Source organism: Protomyctophum bolini, assembly GCF_963924005.1.
Source record: "Protomyctophum bolini genome assembly, chromosome: 15".
In the NCBI taxonomy this organism is placed as follows: domain Eukaryota; kingdom Metazoa; phylum Chordata; class Actinopteri; order Myctophiformes; family Myctophidae; genus Protomyctophum; species Protomyctophum bolini.
Genome location: NC_137876.1, coordinates 14534443 through 14559186, shown reverse-complemented (window position 1 = coordinate 14559186; position 24744 = coordinate 14534443). Strand labels below are relative to the sequence as shown.

Below are 24744 nucleotides of genomic sequence, written 5' to 3'. Positions count from 1 at the left end.
ACCCTTTCTAATCAGTGTCTGTAATTAGTTCTCTTTGCTTCAGTGAATGGAGAGTATCAACAGGGTCTATAATCTGTATGTAGCCCCCTCCCTGTTTACATCTATATGTAGGTGAGCTTGCTATTTTCGCCAAATGGGTATCAATTAGAAACATTCATTTGAAAGGGTAACCACTGACCTTTGGTGATACTGTATGTGGTGTATAAACAATTATGCAGAGACAACGTGTGCGTGCGACCCGTGCGTGCGTGCGTACAGTCTCACCTCGCCTGTAACTATGTACTTCCCATCTGGAGAGAAGGCTAGAGTTGTGATGGTTTTCCTGAAGAGAGAGAGAGAGAGAGAGAGAGAGAGAGAGAGAGACAGAAAGAAGAGACATTGACCCCGAATTCATCCTCTCCTTTCCAGCCATCCTAGGCTACCCGGCGGTTAGAGGTTCAGTGGCTGCTCAGCCAGGGGCACTGTGAAACCATGCCAACTATTTATATACACTACAAGAGAAGAGAAACCCTTTGGACCATTGTCCTAGTGCTTAATCACTTGAACCCCAGCATCCCTTATTATGAGGGGAACATTCACATATAAAAACTAGCAGATCTACAAGCTCATAACGCAGCACAAAATGATACCGCTGTGAGCTTGTAGATCTGCTAGTGTAGAGTGGAAAAAACACACTGTGGCTGCCACACAACATCATTTGCTACCCTAAAACAAACATTAACATCCATAGACTTGGTTGGCGACGTGGAATTATAATTAGGCTCTAAACAAACATTCAAAGTCCATAGACTTGGCTGCCACATGACATAATTTCGGAAAGCCAGGCATTGCCCCTCAAAAAGTTGTAAGTACAGTTGCAACTCCGGTCTGTTTCACTAAGTATAGAGGGTTTATGTGCTTAAGGTGCCTGATGGATCTGTGTGCTACTCTGAGCTCTTACTCCTAGGCAGCTAATGTCAACATATTGTGAGCATGCAGAAGCATGCACAAACTGCACAGTGACCTGTGATACTTACTCACCAGGCTGACAGCAGCTAGTGTAAACACATTGTGAGCATGAGCCTGTGTCCTTGGCTTTGTTCAACACATGGTCTTGGGGCAGTGTGTGTGTGTGTGTGTGTGTGTGTGTGTGTGTGTGTGGTGGGGGGGCGGGCTGGTGGGGTTCATGTGGTTAACTTTGAACTAGGGCTGGGCAGTTAACCCAAAATAAACTGAAACGGACATGTGGAACCAATAACCGCTGCGATAACACATAATAAGCAGATTATCATCATTTTATTTTGTATGCATCATTGTTTCTAAATCGATTAGTCTGATTAACTACTTAAGCCATATATGACAAGCCCGATCTATAAGCTCACAACGTGTTGCATTGTGAGTTTGTCGGCTATTTTCATATTTATTATTAAAATCTTTTTAATAATCGTTCATTAATCGCAATCGAGGCATATGTTTGACATAATCGTGATGTTGAGGTGAAGACATATCGTCCCATAGCGCTACTTTGAACTGTAATACATCGATATTCAACAAAATACCAACGTGATTTCATTTTCAGAACCGTATGGGTTGAGCCCGCAAGATGAAATTAGAATAGGCCTACTGTACCTATTCTTCTTTATATAAAACGCTCTGGACATGTGTGACAGTGTGAGCGCCATGTCGTTCCATATTTCAGAGCACCTAATCTATCCACCCATGCAAGCAAACAAAAACAGCGCCCTGAGGGCATTTCTTTTGTGGAGGATTGAGCTCCCGTCACGCAGAGGCAAGATGTCATCATCAGAAAGAGACCCTTTTCTTGTATTCATAAAAGGCTCTGGAGTCTGGACATGTCTCACTATAGAGAGATAATAAGGCTTGCACTCAGTGAAGTCATGCTAGAGTTGGAACAACAGCTACGGAGGCACTGCTGGGTGAAATACGATCATGGAACCCAGATATCCAATGCACTTCTGAAGCTGGAGCAGAAATATGATTTTTTTTTTAGGTAGATGAACTTGAAGGTTGATATGATTTATGCATCATAAACATATGAAAGTCCACTGTTTGATAGTGGCTATTGACGTTAAATACCGTTTTAAAGTAGCTATTAATGTTTATATATCATTTCACCATTTTATAATGGTCATTACGATAGATACTGTTTTATAGACCGGCTCAGTGGCCTTGTGGTTAAGAGTGTCCGCCCTGATATGAGATTGGGCGGGTCATACCAATGACTACAGAATTGGGACCCAATGCCTCCCTGCTTGGCACTCACTAAGGGTTGGATTGGGGGTATGTCCCTGTGACATACCAGGATCATGTCCGGGGGGTGTATTTATGTATACATAATGGTCCACAGGTGTACTTCGGTCTAACGCTACAGAAACAGGAGATAGGCTCCTGCCCTATGGACCACATGGGTTGGCAAAGCTTACCAACGTACTGTGTTCTAGTGGTTATTAAAGCTAAGTACTGTTTTCTAGTGGGAATTAACGTTATACCGTTTTGTAGTGGTAAACTATACATGATGGTCCTAGATGACCTTTATCCGACAAAGGTCACGGTGACGTGATTGGCTGTTGATTGTAGGCAGTGTGGCATGTGATTGGTTGTTACCTGCAGTTGTTGAGGATGTGATGTTGTTTGTTCTTCTTGGGGTTCAGCAACACCACCACACACCTGGAGAGCGCGCACACACACACACACACACACACACACACACCTCATTACTATTTAAATTAATTGTAAACAAAAAAAACGAGCAAACAAACTTACACTTTAGAACAAACCAAACATATTTGACTTTGATATCAATTACACACTCAGTGGATCAGGGCGTCTTACTGGAATGTATTATACTCTTATACTTTATCAGAAATAAACAGGCATCAAATTATAGAACGACGGACATAGAAACATAGCTTTTTCAGAAAACTGTCAGGATGTAGAAGACATTTTTAGAATCTGATCTCAGGTCAAAATGAGTTAAAAATGACAGACAAACAGAAGTAGTAAGTACAGTGTGCTGTGTGAAACCGATAACCAGGGTTCACATTTCATATCAACCACGGTAGATGACAGACGATCCAGAAGTAAAAGAACTTCAGACCACAGGCACTTCCTGCAGAGTAACACAACACTTCACATCACACATCACACACAGTGACATCATATACACACACTTCTTTGATGTCAAAGAAGTGTGTGTATATGATGTCACTGTGTGTGTGTGTGTGTGTGTGTGTGTGTGTGTGTGTGTGTGTGTGTGTGTGTGTGTGTGCGTGCGTGAGTGCGTGCGCACACAAAACTCATGTCTCTATTTGTCAAACATCCTGTAACACAAAAGGCACACTCGCACAGCTGTGAGCGCCATAAGTATAGGGATGCTATCATGCTAATTTAACTGGTTCTCGTCAAGTATATCAATTAAGTCCTAATACGCGGTCGTATGACAAATAGTGAATATATCTATAAGCTCACAACACAACGCACCTTGTGCAGTGGTCTGGTCTTGTGCTTTGAGTTTGTGCACCGTTTGCACAAATCACAATCAAATCACATAATAATGTAATCACATCTCTTCATGGCCTCCTGTCAGGTTAGCCTCGAGCCCTGCATTTTGAGTTAACTGCTATTTTCAGATTTTTTGAAAAACATTGTGTGTGTGAAATATTTCACCTATAATGTTGACATGTTGAGAATAGAGAAAGTGATTAATGGTTATATACACCGAAAAATATTTAAATGTATTATTTAGAATTATGGCCAAATGTCAGTGACTCACTCACCAGGACTGCATTTGCAGTTTATTAAACTGCTACAGGAACCCAGTACAACTAAATGTGAGTAAATGTATAGTCAATCTTTATTGAGTAAATTATGGAGACCATATGGCATTCTGGCTGGCAGGGAAAATGTATTTCATATACACTCTGGAGAGATTGCGTCGTCGTGTAGTACATAAATTGCCTCATTCTGCAAAGCTTGCAATGTGTGAAGCATGCAAAGCAAACATAATTGATTCAAGTCATAATGATATTGCGAAACACGCTTTTATTCTGGTGGAGAGACTCTCGACCGGCCTCCGCGGCTTGTCAACCTCCTCCAGTGCCTCAGGGTTCCTTATTTTCCTGAGGCACGAGTATGAGAGAGCGCCGGTGACAAAGGGTCAACCGCTCCCATCCCGTCTATGATGAGCTGTGTGACAGAGGGACAGTCCCTCCTGTCCCCTCCTCTACGATGTATTTATTGTTGGTCATGTCTTATGTGACAACCCTGGGGTTGTGTGTCGTCTGAACTTGTGCTCGTGTTTCAGAGTGGGTGGAGGCGGAGTAAGGAAATCTGGCACACTCCATATCAGTGGTTCTCAAACTTTTTAATTTCAAAGTCTCCCATGACTCGGGAGTGAGTTTCAGAGATGTAAGGAACCCCTCAAGGACATCTGAGGGTCCCTCCACTTTTGAGAACCAAGAGGTTCTCTCTCCATGCAGCACCAAGAGAGCACTTCTCCAGGTCTTACATTTTCCATATTTATTTAACCATCGCAAGCTTGAACACAATTCCTTAGATATCATTAGATTAGAAGTCCATTTTCATCCGGGGAAATTGTTCTGTTCATTCATTCAAGACAACAAATAAATAGTACACCCACATTTCCATACACCGCAGACGTTAATTCCTAAGCTTTGTTATGTTTACTTTTTTTAAGGTTAAGTTTGCATGAGCTAGATTTTGCTAAAACTTTTTTTTAAATTATTTTACTTCTTAAAACCTGAATTTCCTCCCTGTGGAATTAATAAAATGATACCGCACGCACGCATGCACACACGCACGCACACACACAGCGAAGCCGTCAGCAGCCAATTATGCCACAACAGTCAGCAATACAGCAGGACACCTTGTAAAACAACACAACACTAACACCACATTACACATCACACTCACAGCACAACATATACAAACACAACATAACACACTGAGGCCTGAAGATTTGATATTTCAAAATCACGATTTCAAACCTTTGCCTCGATTACAAAATTACTTAACAATTATAAAAAAATATATAAAAATAGAATTGTTAATAAAGAAAGCCTATTCCCGACGGCCTTTACTGCATGTCATCCCCCCATCTCTCTCCCCATTTGTCAGCCTACTGTCTGTCCCTCCATAAAAAAACAAAAGATAGCCTATCTACAAGATCATGTTCCACAAAGTACTGTATAACACACAGCGTACTATAAATGGTTAATCAGACTATATACAAACATCAATTAGAATTGTTTGGTGTCGATTAAAAAAAACGTGCTTCTAAATGAATTGATTAACCTACATGAGCAAGATTAAGTCGGTTAGCGGTTCTACATCTCGGTTTCTATGTATTTTTGGTTAATTGCCAACAGCCTTACAACACACAACATTACAACCCACCAGAATACTACACACAAACAACCAAACATCATGAGTGATCTCTCTATACTACTCTTCCATTGCATCGCAATTAACTCTGTGACAGGAGAGGGAGATAACAGACATAGAACTTATGCATTGTATCTTTAACACACCATGCTGTGACTAGATTCATTAAACCCATGTTGCTTTTGTCTTTGTGTGAAGGTAGTTTTGTTCCTTGAGCGTTTGCTTCTAAGACAGCACTTAGTCCTGGTCAGCCTCTACCATCCCCAGCACTGCAGCCATGTCATATCACCCATAACCGCTATTTAAAATGCAAACATTGCTGTATCAGTTTTGCAGATATCAACTTGCCCTCACACACACACACACACACAAACAAAGCGATATCAGTTTATAAGCCAAATATTGTCCCTTCCAGATTAAAACAAGAAGTTGAACAGCTTGTATAGTATGCCACCAACATGGATGAAGATAGTCTACTCTAAACCCTGAAGAAGAACTATGTAGTTGAAACATTGGTTTGCATACATTAAAACATATTTTTGGGATTGTGAGCTATGGCTACGAGCTGTGCGACATCTCTTTTCTCTTTAATCATACTTCCGTAGTCAGCGACTTCACACAACATTGGTGTGCATTCCTTCCTCTTCCTTTGTTTGTCAAATATTGTCCTTTCAGGCATTCCCAGTACAACCAGTCTTTCTCTGCTCACTGTGCTCAGTCAGATACTTCTGGGGAGACAATGTACCGTACAGACTTCCGTTCATTCCATCCACACCCCTTGGCCCTAAACTTAGAGATAAGAGGTTTCTGCCTTGATAAGATGCATGTCTAACATTAACCCTGTATACCTTAACTTAACAAAACAGTCTAATCTAATTGGGGACAGCAATTTCTGTCCCCAATTAAACATATATGCCCAATTAACTGGTGTAATGTCTAACATTCTATACAAAACGTGGCCTGTTAGAAACTAACACACACATGCACTCTGTCTCTCTCACACACGCACACACACACACACACACACACACTGCAGTATGCAGTAGCCAGCTGTGTAGAAGAACATGCATGTAGTCAGGTACTCGCTGTACCTAAAGGACACACAGACTGCAATGCAGCACAGAGAGAGAGAGAGAGAGAGAGAAGGGGTTTTGGGGGTCTGCAGTAAAAGGGGAGTGGTCCATCATCTCTCTGTCTCTTTCTTTCTTTCTATACCTCCTCTGCTGTTCTCTGAGTCACGTGCTCACTCTCTCTATCACCATGCATGTTTTACTCCCTCCATGTGTCCTTCCCATGTATATTCTCTCTCTCTCTCTCCCTCTGCCTCTCTCATCCCTCGCTTCTACAACCACTTTGACTGTGACCTCTATATTGATATTAATATTATTGTTGCTGTCGGGCAGAAACCCCTTATCTCCATATTCTAACTTTGTGTTTTTTCGTAACTTAACGGCCTACTTGATCATACCAAAGCATCAAAAGTAGAAGATCTGCAAGTGCCAGTTAAGATCTTGTATTATCTACTTCTACTGCTACTTTTGCCATTTTGTAAAATACAATGTGTAAAATATGTGTAAAATACGATGTGTAAAATACGTACATTGCCACATAATCATCAAAAGGATAAAACGCAAGAAGCCAGCTGCTTATTTAATTTGCGGTCCTTTCATAAAGTATCTGCAAAATGCTAATATGATGCTTGTTGATGTGTTGTGTGCATCCACTGGTGCAAAATAATAATAATAATAATAAGTGTCCTTGTGCATGTCAGTCCAATATGGTGTAATTGTAAGTCCCATAGCTGCAAGAAAATGTCCTTGTGGTGAAAGTGTGGGTGTGCCTTCCTTCCACACTGTCGGGGGGTCGGGGGGAGACACCTGAGAAACAGACAGACAGCCCCACTGACCCAGTTTGTAGCTGTTCTGTTCTGTTCTGTTTCATTCAACTAGAAAGAAAAAGGTGCCTCCCGCCAGACGTTGCTTGCCTGAGGCAGATTCTAACAAATGTCTTCTAAATCAGAGTGTGACCAAGTGGGTCACAACCCAGGGCACGGAAGGACACGACACAGGCAGTTGTTCTCAAGGAGGCTGTTTTATTCCTCTTAAGCCAGGGCATAACAATTTGAAAGCATCACAATAATACTTTTAAACAGGATAGCAGATGGCTCTCTACTGTCCGGACCAGGGGGGCAGTCAGACAGATATTTTGTGAAGCCACTGAGGAAATCGGGATTTCCTGAAAGTTCATATAATGGCCTGTTGTGGCGCTGTCATTGGACCCAGAAAAACCCATAGCCCCATAGAAGTCCATGTATTTGGGCCCAACTTCACCTAGACTGTATTACCTTAATAAACATGGTCATGAATACTTTCTGCTTCCAGTCACTAGTTTAAAGTCTCATTTCTAATGTCATAATATTATTTTTGGAAAATTATGGCCCCATTTATTTAAAAAATGACCATAAAATTGCGTATGTTCTGAGGGGCGTCGCTACCGTTACAGTCTATGATCGGGATTCCCCTCCCACTCGAGTCAAAATAAAAACCAACGGAGAAGAAGGGGGGGAAGTCCCGCCTCGTTGTCTGGGCCAGCCAATGGCCAGCTGGGCCAAAACGGATCTAGAAAGATGGCGACTTACAATACAAGGACTGACAGGCTTCATTTTACGTTCATGTTAGACCCGGAGAACGCTTTGTCCATATTTTTTACAGTCTATGGTCCGGACAGAGGCTCTCTACCGAGTGTTTGTGCAGATGACTGATTTAACCTGTTGTGCCTTGATCAAGTCCATGCACAACAGGTGCAGTCCAGTTCTAGTTTGACTCAGGCCAGGTGTGACTGCTTAAATCAGTCATCCTCCCTCTCAGGTTATCAAACTTCTTTCGTGCCAAAGAACCCCCAAAATGATACGTAGCCCCCCCCCCCCCACACACACACCACCCCACCCATCTGAAAATGTTTTGTGCCAGGGACCCCCAGAAGAGAACATTTGTATTAATAAATAAAAAAATAAGCAACATTTTCAAACACTTTCAAGATTTATGTAAAATCTTTAAAAAGATAGCTTGTATATCTGCACATTTTGAGAACCACTGTTAAAACACAACTTGTGTCTCCTGTTGGAATATCTGTGGGTCTATTAGCAGCAGGGAGGCCATTCTCTTTTAGTAGGCTACAGAGGCGTTGAAAGTAACTGGAATTCCTGGTATGTGCAGCTGCAGTTCACCTTCACTTATTACATTGCTTTTGTTGAGTTAGTTATAGTTAATAGATACTTCTGTACCTATGAACAGTACTTAGAGGCCACTCCATTACTGTAGGCAATAGGCATACTTGTTTTCCAGACACAGAAACAGAAAAGCGGGTACTGTGCAGAGAGCCTATAGTACTCTGAGCCTATCGTGTCTTCCCTGGCCTACTAGAAGCGTGCATAAAAATGTAAAAATGTTTGGCGTCAAACAGCAATTTGCAAGATTAGCTCTGGAACCCCCCCCCCCACACACACACACACACACACACACACACACACACAACATACTCTCTCGCTCACCCAACCTTCGCCTGGCAGAGATAACAATGGAACTCTATAATTTCTACATTTACTGACTGGAACACAAGTTAAAAACGGAGAGAGAGAGAGAGAGAGAGAGAGAGCGAGAGACAGGAGGACAGATGAGACAGTGTCGGAGAGACAGATAGTAGGGAAGCTGACATGGAGAAAGATTAGGACAGTAGCACTAATGAGATAATGAACAATTAATTAATGAATTTCATTTTATAGCGTTTTCCCAAGTGCTCAAAGCGCTTTACAATGGTTCATTCATTCATACATTGGGAGGTCAAGCGGCGAACAGTCACCGCCAGCGTCCTCACTTCCCACATTCACACACCAATGGTGGCGAGCTCACACCGACCAACAATGTAGGGTACAGTGTCTTGCCCAAGGACACTACGACATGTGGACACTAGGAGGAGCCGGGATTCGAACCGCCGACCCAGGGATCATTGGACAACCTGCTCTACCTCCTAAGCCACAGCCGCCCTCACGGGATGGTGTAGGAAAGACAGTGTAGAAAAGACAGCTGAGAGAGAGAGAGAGAGAGAGAGAGAGAGAGAGAGAGAGAGAGAGACAACCCATGGATGAATGGAACATACACACACATGGATGCTACCACTCCATCCAGTCTGACAGGTTTTAATGTCAGAGGAACCTGACACCACGAAGGAGCACAGCAGTTCAGAGAGAGGCCCCCAGGGGCCACATCACTCTGTCATCTGCCACGGTCCACACAGGTAAACTAACCTTCACTGTGAAAGCAAGGATGTAAAATATATTGCATCGCTAACCTAGTCCACTCAACAGGTAACTTCAAACCTTCACTGTGAAAGCATGGATTTAAAATACACTACACTACACAACAGGACCTGAGGCCAGTGTATAGATGGACTGGAGGAGAAGTGTAAGCAATTGGGGGTTCGGCAGCTCTCGTTTTGGTTCAATCAACGTCCAGTGCGTGCGTGCGTGCGTGTGTGTGTGTACGTGTACGTGCGTGCGTGCGTGTGTGTGTGTGTGTGTGTGTGTTTGTGCATGTGCATGTGCATGTGTACGTGTACGTGTGTGCGTGTGTGTGTGTGTGAGCTTACAACAAATGCATGACCTTTTAGATCACTTGACAACTAGGCAGGTGTGCTGAGCAGCCGGAGCAAAGTCTGCTGCTCCAGCCGGCCGGTTCACTCAGCCGCGCCCGACGAGCCTCAAGGCCTTGAAAGTTGACGAGCCGTGCCTTCCAAGTTGGCAAGCCATGCGTACTGTGTACACAACAGTTTGTGACATGAGCCCAAACAAGTTATCTGTCCTCTGTCCCTCCACATGGGGACCGGGGACTCCCAGGGATCCTTGAAGGGATTCCCAGCTAAATGATTGATAGTTCATCTTAACCATTAAATAAATGGTGAATGGCTGAAGACGCTTTATCAATGCACCATTCAAAGTGCTTTAAAATGTGCATTATATTCAAACACACATTCACACACCGACGGTGGAGGAAACCATACAAGGCACCAGACCGCTCATCTGGAGCAGTTACAGTACGGGGGTTCAGTGTCTTGCTCAAGGACACTGAATCCCCTACTGACACAAACATAGGAGGGGAGCCACTGATGACAACCTACCTCAAACCCTAACCTAATCATTCATAACCGCAAGCACGGAGCAGCGCATGTTCGTGAACCTTAACACATGTTCGCCAACCTTAACGCATGTTCGCCAACCTTAATCTGATCGTTTTCCGCATGTCGGTCCTATGGTATGTCGGATAAGCGTGCGCACCCCACAGAGCTTTACTCCCAGATCATTTTCAATGCTTCCATTGCACAGCCTGAATGATGGAACTTCAGACAGAGGTAAAAATAGTCTGGCTCGAGAGACTAATGACATGAGAAATCATGCAGCTAAATGTGTTTTAACTTTTTAGCCACATGTTTATTTTTGACAAACGTCAATCAAATCAAAATCGTCTTAATGTATTAGAATTGTATCAAATCCTCGGTAGTACTCGGTGGGCTAGGAAATTCAGGATTGGCATCAGAATGTTTGCCTCTAGTAGAGAGCAGATTTGACTGGAAAATGGTGGGTACTGGGCAGGGTTATAAATGTCCTGTTAGACATAACTGGTTTAGATAGACAAACCGTTTGTCCATAAATTAATGTTAATAATAGTTATTTATTTTAAATGGCATGTTGTTTAGACAGTTCTAGGTTTGATGTTTACCTGGTGTCCTAGTTTCTTTGAAGCACTGAACAGTTTTCTTTGCACTCTACTTGTGTGACTATTTGCCACACCCTTTGTTGACTAGAGGGCTCAATCCACTTATTTAACCTGTCCTTTGTTGACTAGTAGGGTTCAAGCCACTTACTCTGATCTTAAACTGTAAGTCACTCTGGATGAGAGTTTGCTAAATGCCTCTGAGCTGCCATACCAGCCAGGCCACCTTCAACTTATTAGTATTATATTATTAGTATTCTGTGTATAAAAACAGCTGGATGTAATGCACAGAACTGTGCCATTTACATAATTATTTTATATATATTTTTTCATACATTGAAAAGTAGCAAAAACAGCAGTTCTACAAACTATGAATGAACGAACAAACAAACTATTTTGAAAGAATTACATGCTTGTTAGTGTTGTGGCCATAGACTAGTACATCATTTATTTTGATTATTGGCAAAAGCCATTGACACCGACAGTCATTTCAGTAATAGGCTTTGTATATTTAAGTTAATATGTCAGATCTATCTCGGTGCAATGTTTGTTTACTACTTTAATTTGTATTCATACGTTCCAGTGTTCAACGCCCAAAACACAATTAAATAATTTATCACAAATTATTTGTATGTCAATTCCTCTTCAAATAGTTTCATGATGGTCACAGACTCACAGCCCTACACTGTACTGAAGGTACTCTGCTTTTATGATAAGCCTTTAGGTGTGTGTAAGACATGTGAGAACCTGGTGTTGTTGACCCATGGTCCCCACATGTGTGGAACCACACGTGTGTGTGTGTGTGTGTGTGTGTGTGTGTGTGTGTGTGTGTGTGTGTGTGTGTGTGTGTGTGTGTGTGTGTGTGTGTGTGTGTGTGTGTGTGTTCTGCAAGGCAGGTCCCTCTGCATCACATGGTGGCTTAAATCTCATCATGTCATTAGTCTTTAAAGCTCTGTGCGTGTGTGTGTGTCTGACTGAGAATCAGAAATAGTGACATGCCAACAGCAGCTTTATGTGCAGTTTGTGTGTAGCTCATGTTAGCTATATAAACAATACATAAGGACTAAGGAGGGCTTCACACACACAGAGAGAGAGAGAGAGAGAGAGAGACCGTGCATTTCTCTTGACTTCCACAACAACAGACCATCATTCACACATCTCTCTCTCTCTCTCAACGCTGAGCTGGCACTTTGTCTCTCTAAATAACAGACAGAGCTTTAACCTCAACACACGAGAGAGAGAGAGAGAGAGAGAGAGAGAGAGAGAGAGAGAGAGAGAGAGAGAGAGAGAGAGAGAGAGAGCACGCTATAGCTTCTTGGAGACAGGGAGAAGGAGGAATTCCCACATGGTTGGCAACATATTGCATTCCTCAAAGATGAGTCTGGCTAACATCTGACAGTAAAGCTACACCACTACACCTAACAGTAGAACTACAACACTACTACACCTAACAGTAGAACTACAGATACTGTAACATGGATACAACACTACTACACTTAGCAGTAGAAATATACTGTAACTACTGTAACATGGATACAACACTACTACACCTAACAGTATAACTACAGATACTGTACGTAACATGGATACAACACTACTACACCTAGCAGTAGAAATATACTGTAACTACTGTAACATGGATACAACACTACTACACCTAGCAGTAGAACTGCAGCTAACACAACTACAGCCAACGGTACAGTGACTATAACAACAGAACGACCGCTAACACAACTACAGCTAACGGTACAGTGACTTGACTATAACATCAGAACGACCACTAACGGTGCCGGAGATTCGCTGGTAACGGACAGACAGACAGACAAACAGACACACACACACACACACACATATACACACACGGACGGAGTGCAAAACATACTCTCTCCCCATGCCTTCGGCCTGGTGGAGACAACAATATACGGTCAAAATAATAATCTGTACATTGACACTAAAGGATACCAGGTAAACAATGAACCTAGCATTACTGTATGTCAAAATAACACTTTTAACCAAGAAAAAAAACGGAACTAGTTATCAGTAAGTAAGTACAGCTGCTCTCTCAATGTTAAGCAATAAGTACAGAAGCCCAGGTGCAATTTCCCAGAGGAGTTCATGCAGTGTAGCTCTAAAAGTTCCTCCGCCAATACAAGGTCAAGTCATTGCAAACTACTGAGATTAAAATGTTAACTTTGAGAATGTATTCGCTGTGCTCTTGCTATAAACAAAGACTCATTGTGCTTTTCAAATGCCATATTTATTAATATTTTCATATAACACAGTCCATAAAGAAATGGCACTCAGCACCCATTTACTTGACTGATAAAGGTGAGCAACTCCCACAGACACAACAATAGAGGGAGCATAAACAATGATCTGGTGCCACCCACATTTAGTACAAATATGGGTAGATTCACCTTCCACAGCACTGCCACTCAGGTGTGGAATGTACTGCTTCCCTCAAAACAAGCAAATCACTGGCTTCCTTCAAAACAGGTCTGTAAATATAGCAGTGCCACACAAGCACAAAATGGCGTGACTCCACTTGCCTATAGTTCAAAAAGTACCGGTAGTAAGTAACCTCCATGATAATAGGCAGAACCTTGGAAATGTTAATTCCCAAATAGGCGTGAATATAAGCTCTCTATTTGTACACAGTGGGTTCATTCAGGGCTGAGTTTACAGACAGAGTTGTAAATAAACGCTCACTGTATTCCTGTATGGGGAAAAAAAGCACTGTCCTACCACTACTACCACTGATGTTTTTAGTTCACACAACCACAAGTACACACCATATAATCTTTATAAAGCTTCCCGTTTGAAAGTGCATCAGCTGTTTGTAATGGAAACAAGGGATGAGCAGGGCTAGTCTATTAAAATGGCATGAAACCTACAGGTGAAAGTGTTCATATTGCAAGTGCAGATGGCGTGCCGGGTCATTGTGTACATTTTGCACATTTTTGAATAATTTTCAGGATTCAAATACAAAAACAGAAGAAGTAGCAGATCAACAAGCTCAATACAGAGTACTGAAGTTCACTCGTTCATCTCATGGACCGCGGAAGTTTAAAATCCTCTCATATAAGCATTGTGATCAACAATAAACCGTCTCGGTGATATTGTTGGGGAGGTGATTCTGTATTGTTTACCATAGTCAGTCACTCATATTTGATACAGTCCGTCTCTGGCGAACATTTTACTAATTTGGCGGTGGTAGCATTAGCGTTTTCACGCCGTCAGTTGATATTTCTTGAGATCCATGAGTCAAACCGCCAGGATTTTGTTTATTTTTGGAACACAGTGACACGATATAAGAAAGGTCTACGGCAATTCTGAATCGGGGTGGAAAACTGTATGATGTGTAAATTAGACACATCATACAGTCAGACAAAGAAAGAAAAACACAAAAAGTTAAAATATGTAGGAGGTTTCTGCCCGACAGCAACAATTAGGTTTTGAAGTATAGCTTAAAAACTACGCACGGTTAAAACACGGAGGCAGGCTGACCTTATAGTACACTGTGATGGAAACACAGCTTTAGCTAAAAACATCATCAATAATAATATCCTATCACACCAATTATTAATTGTGCAAGCTATGTTGCCTACATCACAGTGTAATATAAGGTCAGCCTGCCATGTTTTTACACTGCTGTAGTTTTCATTACAGGAAAACAGACAACGACATAATCGGTTATGGTTTCATGCCCCTTTAAAGGGTGTGTGTGTGTGTGTGTGTGTGTGTGTGTGTGTGTGTGTGTGTGTGTGTGTATATCTCACCCTGCAGGATAAGCTACCAGTCCAGTTCGGGGGTCACAGGCCAGCGCTCGATTCCCCGGAGCTGTGATTCCCAAGACCTTCTCCAAGGTCACCTGGAGGGCAGAGGTCACAGAGGTCAATGACATATCATTCTTGTTGTTAATGTTATCAGTCTGTGGGGAACTGATGCCGCTTAAAGTGACAAATAAACACTCGCTAAAATTGTGCGCGCACTCGCGCGCACACACACACACACACACACACACACACACACACACACACACAGAAAGACAGAGAGCCTTATGATGAAATCGGGAATGCATACGACACACTAGTATGCAATACCCGTTATATCCGTTGTCATAGCACCCGTTTTAGCTGTCTGTCTGTCTGTGTAAGTCTTTGTGCAGTAGTAAACGTCTGTGGAGAATGTCTGCCTCTGAAGAGACACTGAAATGACTGGGGAAAGTGGACTGACTAAGTAATCAATTGGCAAGTGTGGGGAATAAGTCTGGGTTTGCCATGGCAATCAATTGGCTCAGGCAGAGACTGTAAATTGCACAGGTAAGGCAGTTAGACTCATTAGGTCTCCTGGCAGAGGCTGAGCAGAGCCTTTTGGAAAACTGTGTATCCGACTAACTCACTGCACCGACTAACTGCACTCCCTGTGGTGGTGTTGAATTTGAAGTCGGTGGGGCGAACGGTTCTCGAGTTACGTGGATTACAGACATCAGGATATTGTTTAATATGTTTAAGCCAGCAGTCGGAACATGAAACAAGGAGCAGCATTCACATTTTTGTAAACATCACGTATTAGAAATACCTATAAATGACCAAAATTCAATTCAGTAAATTTTCAGTGGCGAGTTGGGATAGTGGTGCGTGTGGTACGGCATCCATATTCTGGGTGAAAGCTTTGCTTTTAGATCGGCTATTTTCCACGCAGATAATAAAGATGGTGTGCATCATTGCACATAAACACACCAAGGTGTCTAATGAAGTAATGTCAACTCATAAACACATGAAAAACTAGGGAAAATAGAAATATCACAGCACATCATCTTGAAATATCTTAGCTGACAATAGCCAATAGAACTTTTGCTCTCCATTACATTTAAATTTAGAGCAAAAACAGAAAATACACTAGTAGTATAGAACCCTGAGGAACTCCGCAATCCAGTACATATTTTAAAGCTTTATTTTACTAGTGAATAACATGTTATTTTGTCCAGTCTGTATGGTAGAGATTAGAGAATGTTATTAATACAATCGGGGTGGTTGTATTTGGTATTTGGACATATGCCGCTTCTACCCGACAAGCAACAAAAACAACGGTTTAAAAGTAGCACTGTCTGAAGCTCAAGTAAAAATACCAAAATGAATTAGTACAGTACTTGAATGTATGTATGTATGAATGTACTTAGTTTTTTTACACTTAGTGACTATAACACCTTTACACGTTTCTGCTGTACGGCAGAAAGTTGTATCTCCATATTTCCATATAACGTAAAGCCCTACTTCATAACAAGACTGTCATTGTGAGCTTGTAGATCGGCTATTTTCATTTTTCTAAAACAAAAAAAACTGTTTACTTTCCACCCGACAAGTGTTGATAATATAATCTAAAAGCTTGTTGTACATTTGACCTTAAAAGCACTGTATTTATAGGCTGTATGGTAGAGCTGCACTCTGATTGGTCAATTAAGTTTATTAGAAACGCCTCGCTTCACATTGAAGTTAACACACTAGCTAATTCAATCAAAGTGCATGCATGCAGTCAGTCACGCACGCACGCAGTCACTCACACACACACACACACACACACACACACTTGTTTTTTCTGAATGATCATGCTAATTAGCTTGAGCAATATTTTCTCAGTCAAGCCGTTTAATCTATTGACTTATTGATTAATAACGTTTCTGCATAGAAGGCGAAATATTATGATTTATTCCTCTATGCGAGAATATCAATCATATCGCCTCTGTCGGCCAGAAACCTTGTATGTCCAAATAACTTTTCATTGGTTGACTTTTTTTTAAATAGTGAAAATCTCCAACTCCAAGCTACACAAGTGGACTGCCTAGGACGACTTTGGACGAGTTATTAAGTTATTATTAAAACACTTTTTTTGCCCAGGAATCTTTCAGAATAAAGGCACTAGAGTGCCCAGCAGATGCGCAGATTTTACTTTGAAAAGCCCCACCATCCATTTCCCCCCAAAACCGGGAGGTATAATGTTGCATTACTACCTCGTCTGATCTCTCTTTAGAAGTGTTAATATTCCAAACGAGATGCTTGGTTAAGTCAGAAATGAGGACAGAACATCAAAACCATGGAGCAACGTAGATTCAGAGATAATAAACAGTCTTGTTGGGCCGTAAACAAGGAAGTGGGAAACATGTTAACGAAATGACGGTCGTCGATTTAGTTTTAGCCTATTTCGCTTCCGGTTCATTTTGGAGTCGTGAGGTTGTGGCAGTTAACGTACAAGGATTGGAAAATAAATCCAAAAGTGTGTCTGAAGTGCATTTAGTTACAGATTAAAACTGTCAAAATATCAGCAAACATAATCATACACTCATTCAGTCTACAGTGTCTGGCGCACGTGCACCGTGCACGTGCATGGTGCACACACACCCTTGACTTTGAACAGGGTCCTAACGAGGGAGGCCATCTCCTTTAACGACTATAAGCATAACGAGCTGTCACAGCAAATCAGCATCTCCGTCTTTAACCGCATAAATCTTGTTATACTTAGTTGACCAGGGTCTGCCAGCACTACAGGGTCCACTCCACTCCATTCCCCCCCTGAATATTCTCCAACCAGAATAGGGATGCTTGTTACAACAATCTGTTTCTCTCTCTCTCTCTCTACCCGTCTTTCTCTAAAAGCAGTGGTTCTTAACCTGTTCTGGACCAGGGCCCACTTGGAAATCATGGCGCAGCTTAGGACCCATAACATAAAATTTAACTTTTTTTTGCATTCCCACTTTGTTTTTCCAAGCATGGCATGGAATGGAAACAAGCCTGGTTTTATCTAGCATCAGTATTATAATAAATATTTTAAAAGATTGCATAGCAGCGCCCCCACACCTCAAAAAAACTGTTTTAAAATAGATGTTATTTCTGTTTTAACAGTGGTGTATTTTATGCATAAGTGGCATTTGTCAGAAATAGCCGATCTACAAGCTTACAACACATCACAAGTTGATGAGTTGTATGCTTGAAGATCGACTATTCTATTTGATCTGACTACTAACTGCTAAGGATAGATTTACCATTTTCTACATTGACTGTGTGTGTGAGTGAGGGGCAGAGGGGGGCGGGGGCAGGCGATCAGTTAATCAATATTCTCCAGGGCTTGATCCATGCACGCCCACCCCTCTAGACCAGGGGTTCTCAACCTGGGGGTCGCGACCCCTCAGGGGGTCCCCAATTTTCTTTTGCAAATGAATGGCTGGGAAATGGAAATTTAAAGTTTACATAGTACACATAGTGCATGCATAAACTTTCCTTAATGATTATATCTAGTTCATTATTTATTCATGATGTAATCTCTCTATTATTAAGGTTATTGTAGCGGCCAATTTGTATTGGTGGTGGGGAGGCGGGGGTCGCGAGACATGGCCAAAGCATTTTCCAGCCAAAAATGTTGAGAACCCCTGCTCTAGACCAGAAAGCACACTAGGGCTGAGCTAACAGTGGATGAGACATCTCCAGGATGGAGACAGTGACACTGAGTCAGTCAGTATACACACCTCCTCTCACATGACTATCTCTCTCTAACACCCCCCCCACACACACACACACACACACACACACACACACTCACACCCTCTCTCTCTTCCTCTCACTATGGCACACTGCCAGACGGGCGGGGGAGAAGTACCAACAAGACAGAGGCATGGAAAATAAGAATAGGGCAAGACAGACAGACAGTAATAGAAAAAGCGTTGCCTGGCGACGATGACGCCAGAGCCGGTATCTTTATTAAAATTATAAACCCTTATCTCGTCCGATGACGGCCTATCAGGGAAGGAGCTAAGTTAAGTCATAGAACCTGGTACAAAATAGGGCCCTTAATGTTTATAAATGTATACATAGATAGCATAAATAGACTATTTTCTACTGGGACCTCAGTTCTTCTCCATTATGATTGTGCATAAACACATTCAAAATGTATTAATGGATTATTTATTTGAGGTAGGACTCATGCACACAGCAGCTAACAAAGCCACCTACATTGTTGGAGTTATAGTATTTCTAGTACTTATTTACTAGCATTTCTATTGTTATTTTATTGAATTATTTGGCCATTTACTCTAATTTCACCTTCTTTATAGAGACGTAACAATAAAGGATGTCTATTCTAGAGCTGGCAGCCTGCAGCTACAGTAACATTGTATTCCCTGGAAACCACAGATACTGGAAAAGAACACACACACACACACACACACACACACACACACACACACACACACACACACACACACACACACACACACACACACACACACACACACACACACACACACACACACACACACACACACACACACACACACACACACACACACACACACACACACACACACACACACACACACACACACACACACACACACACACACACACACACACACACACACACACACACACACACACGAGAAGTTCAAAACACAAACCAGGTGGGAGAGACAGACAGCAGGATCACCCCCTAGCCCCCTACTGCCCTAGGCTCCCCGTGTGTCAAAGAATTGATTACAAAATACTGTCGTTAAGTTGCCTAGGACAGCTGAGAGGGAGACAGTGTAGGACTGAGAGACAGACAGTAGGCCAGCTGAGAGGGAGATCGGCATAGGAGAAAGGGTCTGGGACAGTAGTTTTTCCATATTGTCCTATCGTCATGGTAAAAAATAATTGCCAGTGGTTCTGATGTGCACTCATGTAATGGGTCTGATTGGACCTCGAGGACAGAACGAGAACAAAACACTCACAACCTAACCTACATCAGTCAACCTGACATGAAGCTCTGGGTCGCTCTCATTTACCACTGGATCCTAGACAGTAGACACACACACACACACACACACACACACACACACACACGAGAAACAAAGGGTCCAGTTCTCAAGGAGCTACATACATCGTTAAAGTACAGGAATTCCAAACTATACACAGCGCGACAGACAATCTTCTACTAGGCTAGCGGGCAGTGGTTCCCAACCATGTGATGTCTTCCCGTCTGGACCTAAACTAGTGAAAATAGCAGATCTACCAAGTCACAACATGTTATGCTATTTTTTTTAGTGGCGCTAGCCCATCCTATGTCCAGCTTTGAGGGTTTGTGTAAACACAAACATTGCATAAACACAAACATTGAAGACAAAAGTGAGAACGCAAATTTTGATTGGCCAGAATGAGATGATGTATGATAAGGGAACAGCAATGTCTGTTCACCTGTGTGTGCCTACGTATGTGTTGGTTCATGAGCACCAGTATGACTATGACTACCGTTAATTCATCATTCATTTATGTCCACCAGGCCAAAAATGTCGGAAGGCAGAGATTTAGTTTTTTCCCCTGGCTGTGTACAGCTGGCCTCTCGGGCACTGTGAAACTTTGCACGCACAGTCACACACACCTAGTAGTAGGCCATGGAATAACATCCACCCCAAATTGTTGAAATCTGCCTTGTGGTGGCACTATAACAGGCAGCCTCACACTGTTGAACCATGAGGTCGTACAAAAACTAAATGATTCAGTGGATCATGACTGACATAGTTCACCCCGACTCACCCAGTCACAAACACATTCATAGACCGATGGCGATGCGAGGCACCAAACTGCTTATCGGGAGCAGTTAGGTTTAGGGGTTAATTAGGACATTGCTCAAGGGCACTTCGGCACAGCAACACAGTGGGAGCCCAGGATCAGGTTTTCTGGTGGAAAAAAATAATAATCGGCCATTTGTTTTTCCCATAGAGATTTACAAAAATGTAATAATTAAATTGAATATTAAATTATATTATATTTAATAAATAGTAAATACCATTTGTTTAGCGGTTTTCATTTTATTTTCACATAATCAAAGGTTTTATGTTAACAATTCGTTAATCGAAAATCGATTAATCACTGTTAAGAAATTCTTCAATTAAATTTAACAGTTATTAAATTAAAATGGTGGTTCTATCAATGGCCGACACTGAAGACAGTGCACTTTATTTAAAAAAAGAATAATAAATATTTTATATAATATGTAATATGCCTTTTTTATCAGCAAATTGTAGATTTTTATGTTAGACATTATTGATGGAAATTAAGATTCTCAGATTCAAAAAAGCTTATGAACTAACCGGTCAATGGCTTGATTCTAGGCGTAACATAATTGATAAATATTTTTGTAAATCTCTATACGAAAAATGAATGGACGATTTTTTTGTGGCACGAGAAAAACATTCCCACCACTATGCCCTATATCTCCCCCGGCCAAGGGGGAATTCCCTTTTCGGCTAGTGGTTAAGATGAATAGCTTTCCACGCATGCAGGAGGACACCAGGGTTCAAATTCCGGGCGTTACATTGGGCAACCCAGCCTACTAGAGATCTGCACTCCACTCCATGCACTCCCCCAGTGTTCAGTTCACACTGTGTGTGTCAATGTGCATCTGGTTGGCATGAATGCAGACTTGTTTTGTGCAATACATGGTTCCCCACCTTCTGCTGTTATGAAACCTTCTACTTGAGGAAAAACATGGATGTGTTGTCATTCTCGCAGAGTGTGTGTGTGCGTGTGCGTGTGCGTGTGTGTGTGTGTGTGTGTGTGCGTTAAACACAATCACACCAACAATCACTATGGAATGTTGTTGCTGTAGATCTGGAGACAGGAGGCTGTCTGTGACATTGAAAACATTATGATGTGCCACACATTCATAGCTCTGATACAACAATTCACTGAGACCAACCAATGGATTGGATTACCCGACTAATTGACAAAAGCATTTCATTATTACATATCAACATAATTGCTTTATGATCAAACAATTTGACTAATTGGCAAATCAAGATTTACAACGTTGTTCAAAAAAAGCCAAAGTAGCTCACCCCGCAATGTGCTTGCAGATCTGCTATTTTTGAAAATCTTCAGCTATAATGACATGCCACAAAACAGGGGAGAAAAGAAGGGCCCCTAAAATATATATCGTCTGTCAGGTGGAAACCTCATATGTCCAAAACTGTTACTTTTCAGCAATCAAATTCTCAAATAGCAAAAGTTGACAAGCAGATCGACAAGCTGAAAATGCGGCACAAGAGCTTGTGAATCTGCTATGTGGATGCTTTGGTGTGATGCTGTAGACTAGTATGATAAAGTAGGGCATTCATTTACGGAAAAAAAACATAACTGGTTAGAATAAGAAGATCAGGTTTCTGCCTCTTATCAGCAATGACATATTCTCCCCCCAGTTATTTTTGTATTAAAACCATGTTATTTTTTTGTATAATTGGTTAGATTGATTACTTGGATAAGGATTAAGTGCTGCAGGCCAATAGAGACATTAATTAAATGAAAGAAGAGCCGGGCTGTGTTGGTCAGGGTCAGTCCATCGATTCCAGTGATGGATTGATTGACCAATGCTGACCAAGACAAGACGTTGCTTCTGAATGTTGGCTTTGCGTTTCAACTATTGGTGCACAATTATTTAACCCCATATAATATACGTTGTTGAGTGGAGTCCCTCAGGGCTCCATACTAGTGTCTATTCTGTTTTCACAGAACGGGGGTGGGGGGGGGGGGGGAGTTAAGTGCTTAACATCTACTATACAATGTTTCCATGTCAACACACACATCATCACACTACAACACCAGTGCTTCTCAAACGTTTTCATGTCAAGGACCTCACAATTAACATGTAATTGGCCCATCAGACAATTGTGTGCCAGGAGGAGACCCCCTGTAACAGTACAGTAATAATGTACGTGCTCATTGAATGAAGTTTACTCACAAAGTGAGCTTGGAAATCTGCTATTTTCTGTATTTTTACAGTTACGCCTATAAAAGAAAAAATACAAAAATACATTGATTTGTTCGATTAACTGACGCACCCCCGCGTGAATCTTGTGGAAGAGTGGAGAAAATATTTGATCAATCAAGACATTTTTGCCCAGAACTTTCAAATGGATTATGATGCTAGATGACAAGAGCTGACCCCACGTCACAGCGGTTCATTACTGGGTGAACGGAGCGCTACCAATTAGAATGCCGCCGTAGCCCAGATGAATTGCTCCATGAAATGACGTACCCATGTTCCCTCAAGCCCTATGTTTAAGGGTTGGGATCCTTTAGGATTTAAATGATTCCTTAACGGTTTCCTTTAACAATTCCTATAGGGGGTTCCGAATGGACACTTACAGGTCTGTAACTCTGAGAGTGTACAAATGAAACAGTGTACAAAGCTTGATAAACCCGGTTCCGGAAACTGTTCCAAATGTGAAGAAACCAACGGTTCCTCAATGGTGGCTCAGGTTCCTTTGGTTCCGGATCCCATTCCCAAACCTACCCATGTTCCCTCAAAACTAACACTAACGCCAACCCCCAACCCCTAACCCCAAGCTTAACCCTAAACTGAGGGAACATACTGTAGATAAGGAACATAGGCATGATGACCCCATATGGCTGTACAGTATGTACAACACATGCATATGTATGGCATATCAGCCATTCAAGGGTGCGCACACACAGCTGTGCGCGCACACACACACCTAGACTAAAACACACTACAGTACCACACCATTACACAACACTAGTAGCCTAGTACACACAACAATGCTACAAAACAACACAACCCAAACAAACACTCAACACGTGGAGAACTCCATAGAACTACAGAGGGTGTGTGTGTGTGTGTGTGTGTGGTGATGCTACACACAGCCAACAGCAAAGACATCAAACATTTCACATGCACACACAAAGGATCAGTGATGTGGTGGAAGACGTACTCACATGTTTTACTTAAATAAAATAAAAGTATCAATACAGCAGTGTAGAATAGATATACTCTGTTAAACATACTGTACTAGAAATGTACTCGAGTCAAAAGGTACAAAGGTATGGGCATCAAAAGATACAAAGTACCGAAGTAAAAGGCTAAAAGCAGTCATTATGCAGAAATGTCACTTTACAAGTTTAACAAAATGTATAACAATCTTTTGAAAATAGCAGATCTACAAGGAAAGGAGATTGGCTATTTTAAAATAGCTAGAATATATACTGTATATAGGGCTGAAGCGGTTAATGTATGTTTTGAAAAAGTAACCAAAATCTCCAAAGAATAAAAAAAAGAGTACAAGATTTGCCTCTGAGGTGTAGTGGAGTAGAACCAAGTAAATGTATTGAGAATTGTAAATACTCCAGTAAAGTGGGGAAAAAACTCAACATTTAAGTACAGTACTTAACTTATAATTGCTTTACAGCACTGGCTATACTGTACCAGGGTGCTTTAATGTAGACATTCTTCAGAAACATAAACAGACTTGGAACCAACCGGTGACAATCTGACAAACGTGACATATAATTTTATATACGATGTGATATTATTGGGTTATGTGACTGTCCTATGTTTACTACATAGGACAACAATGGAAACAAGTCCCCAGGACTTTGTTGTGTTATCCATTTGTAGCCTTAATGTCTTACTGTAGGCTACCAAATGCTGAATTCTGACTAATACAGTATTCAATTAAAGACAAAAAGTCATATACTGTATGATAGTGTGCGGGTAAGAGACAGACGGACAGTTCTCTGGATGAAACATTATG

General features: G+C 41.7%; 1 protein-coding gene across 3 annotated transcripts in view; it reads right to left on the bottom strand.

The window, feature by feature from the left end:
- The window catches only part of mapkbp1 (mitogen-activated protein kinase binding protein 1), a 71164-nt gene that overhangs the window by 44986 nt on the left and 1434 nt on the right, over positions 1-24744 (bottom strand). For all 3 annotated transcript variants that reach the window (XM_080784698.1, XM_080784700.1, XM_080784699.1), the window contains exons 2-4: positions 14948-15039; positions 2605-2667; positions 265-322 (exon numbers count right to left, since the gene is read on the bottom strand). In XM_080784698.1, the coding sequence (XP_080640824.1) occupies positions 265-322; positions 2605-2667; positions 14948-15039 (213 nt within the window). The remainder of the gene's footprint in view (positions 1-264; positions 323-2604; positions 2668-14947; positions 15040-24744) is intronic.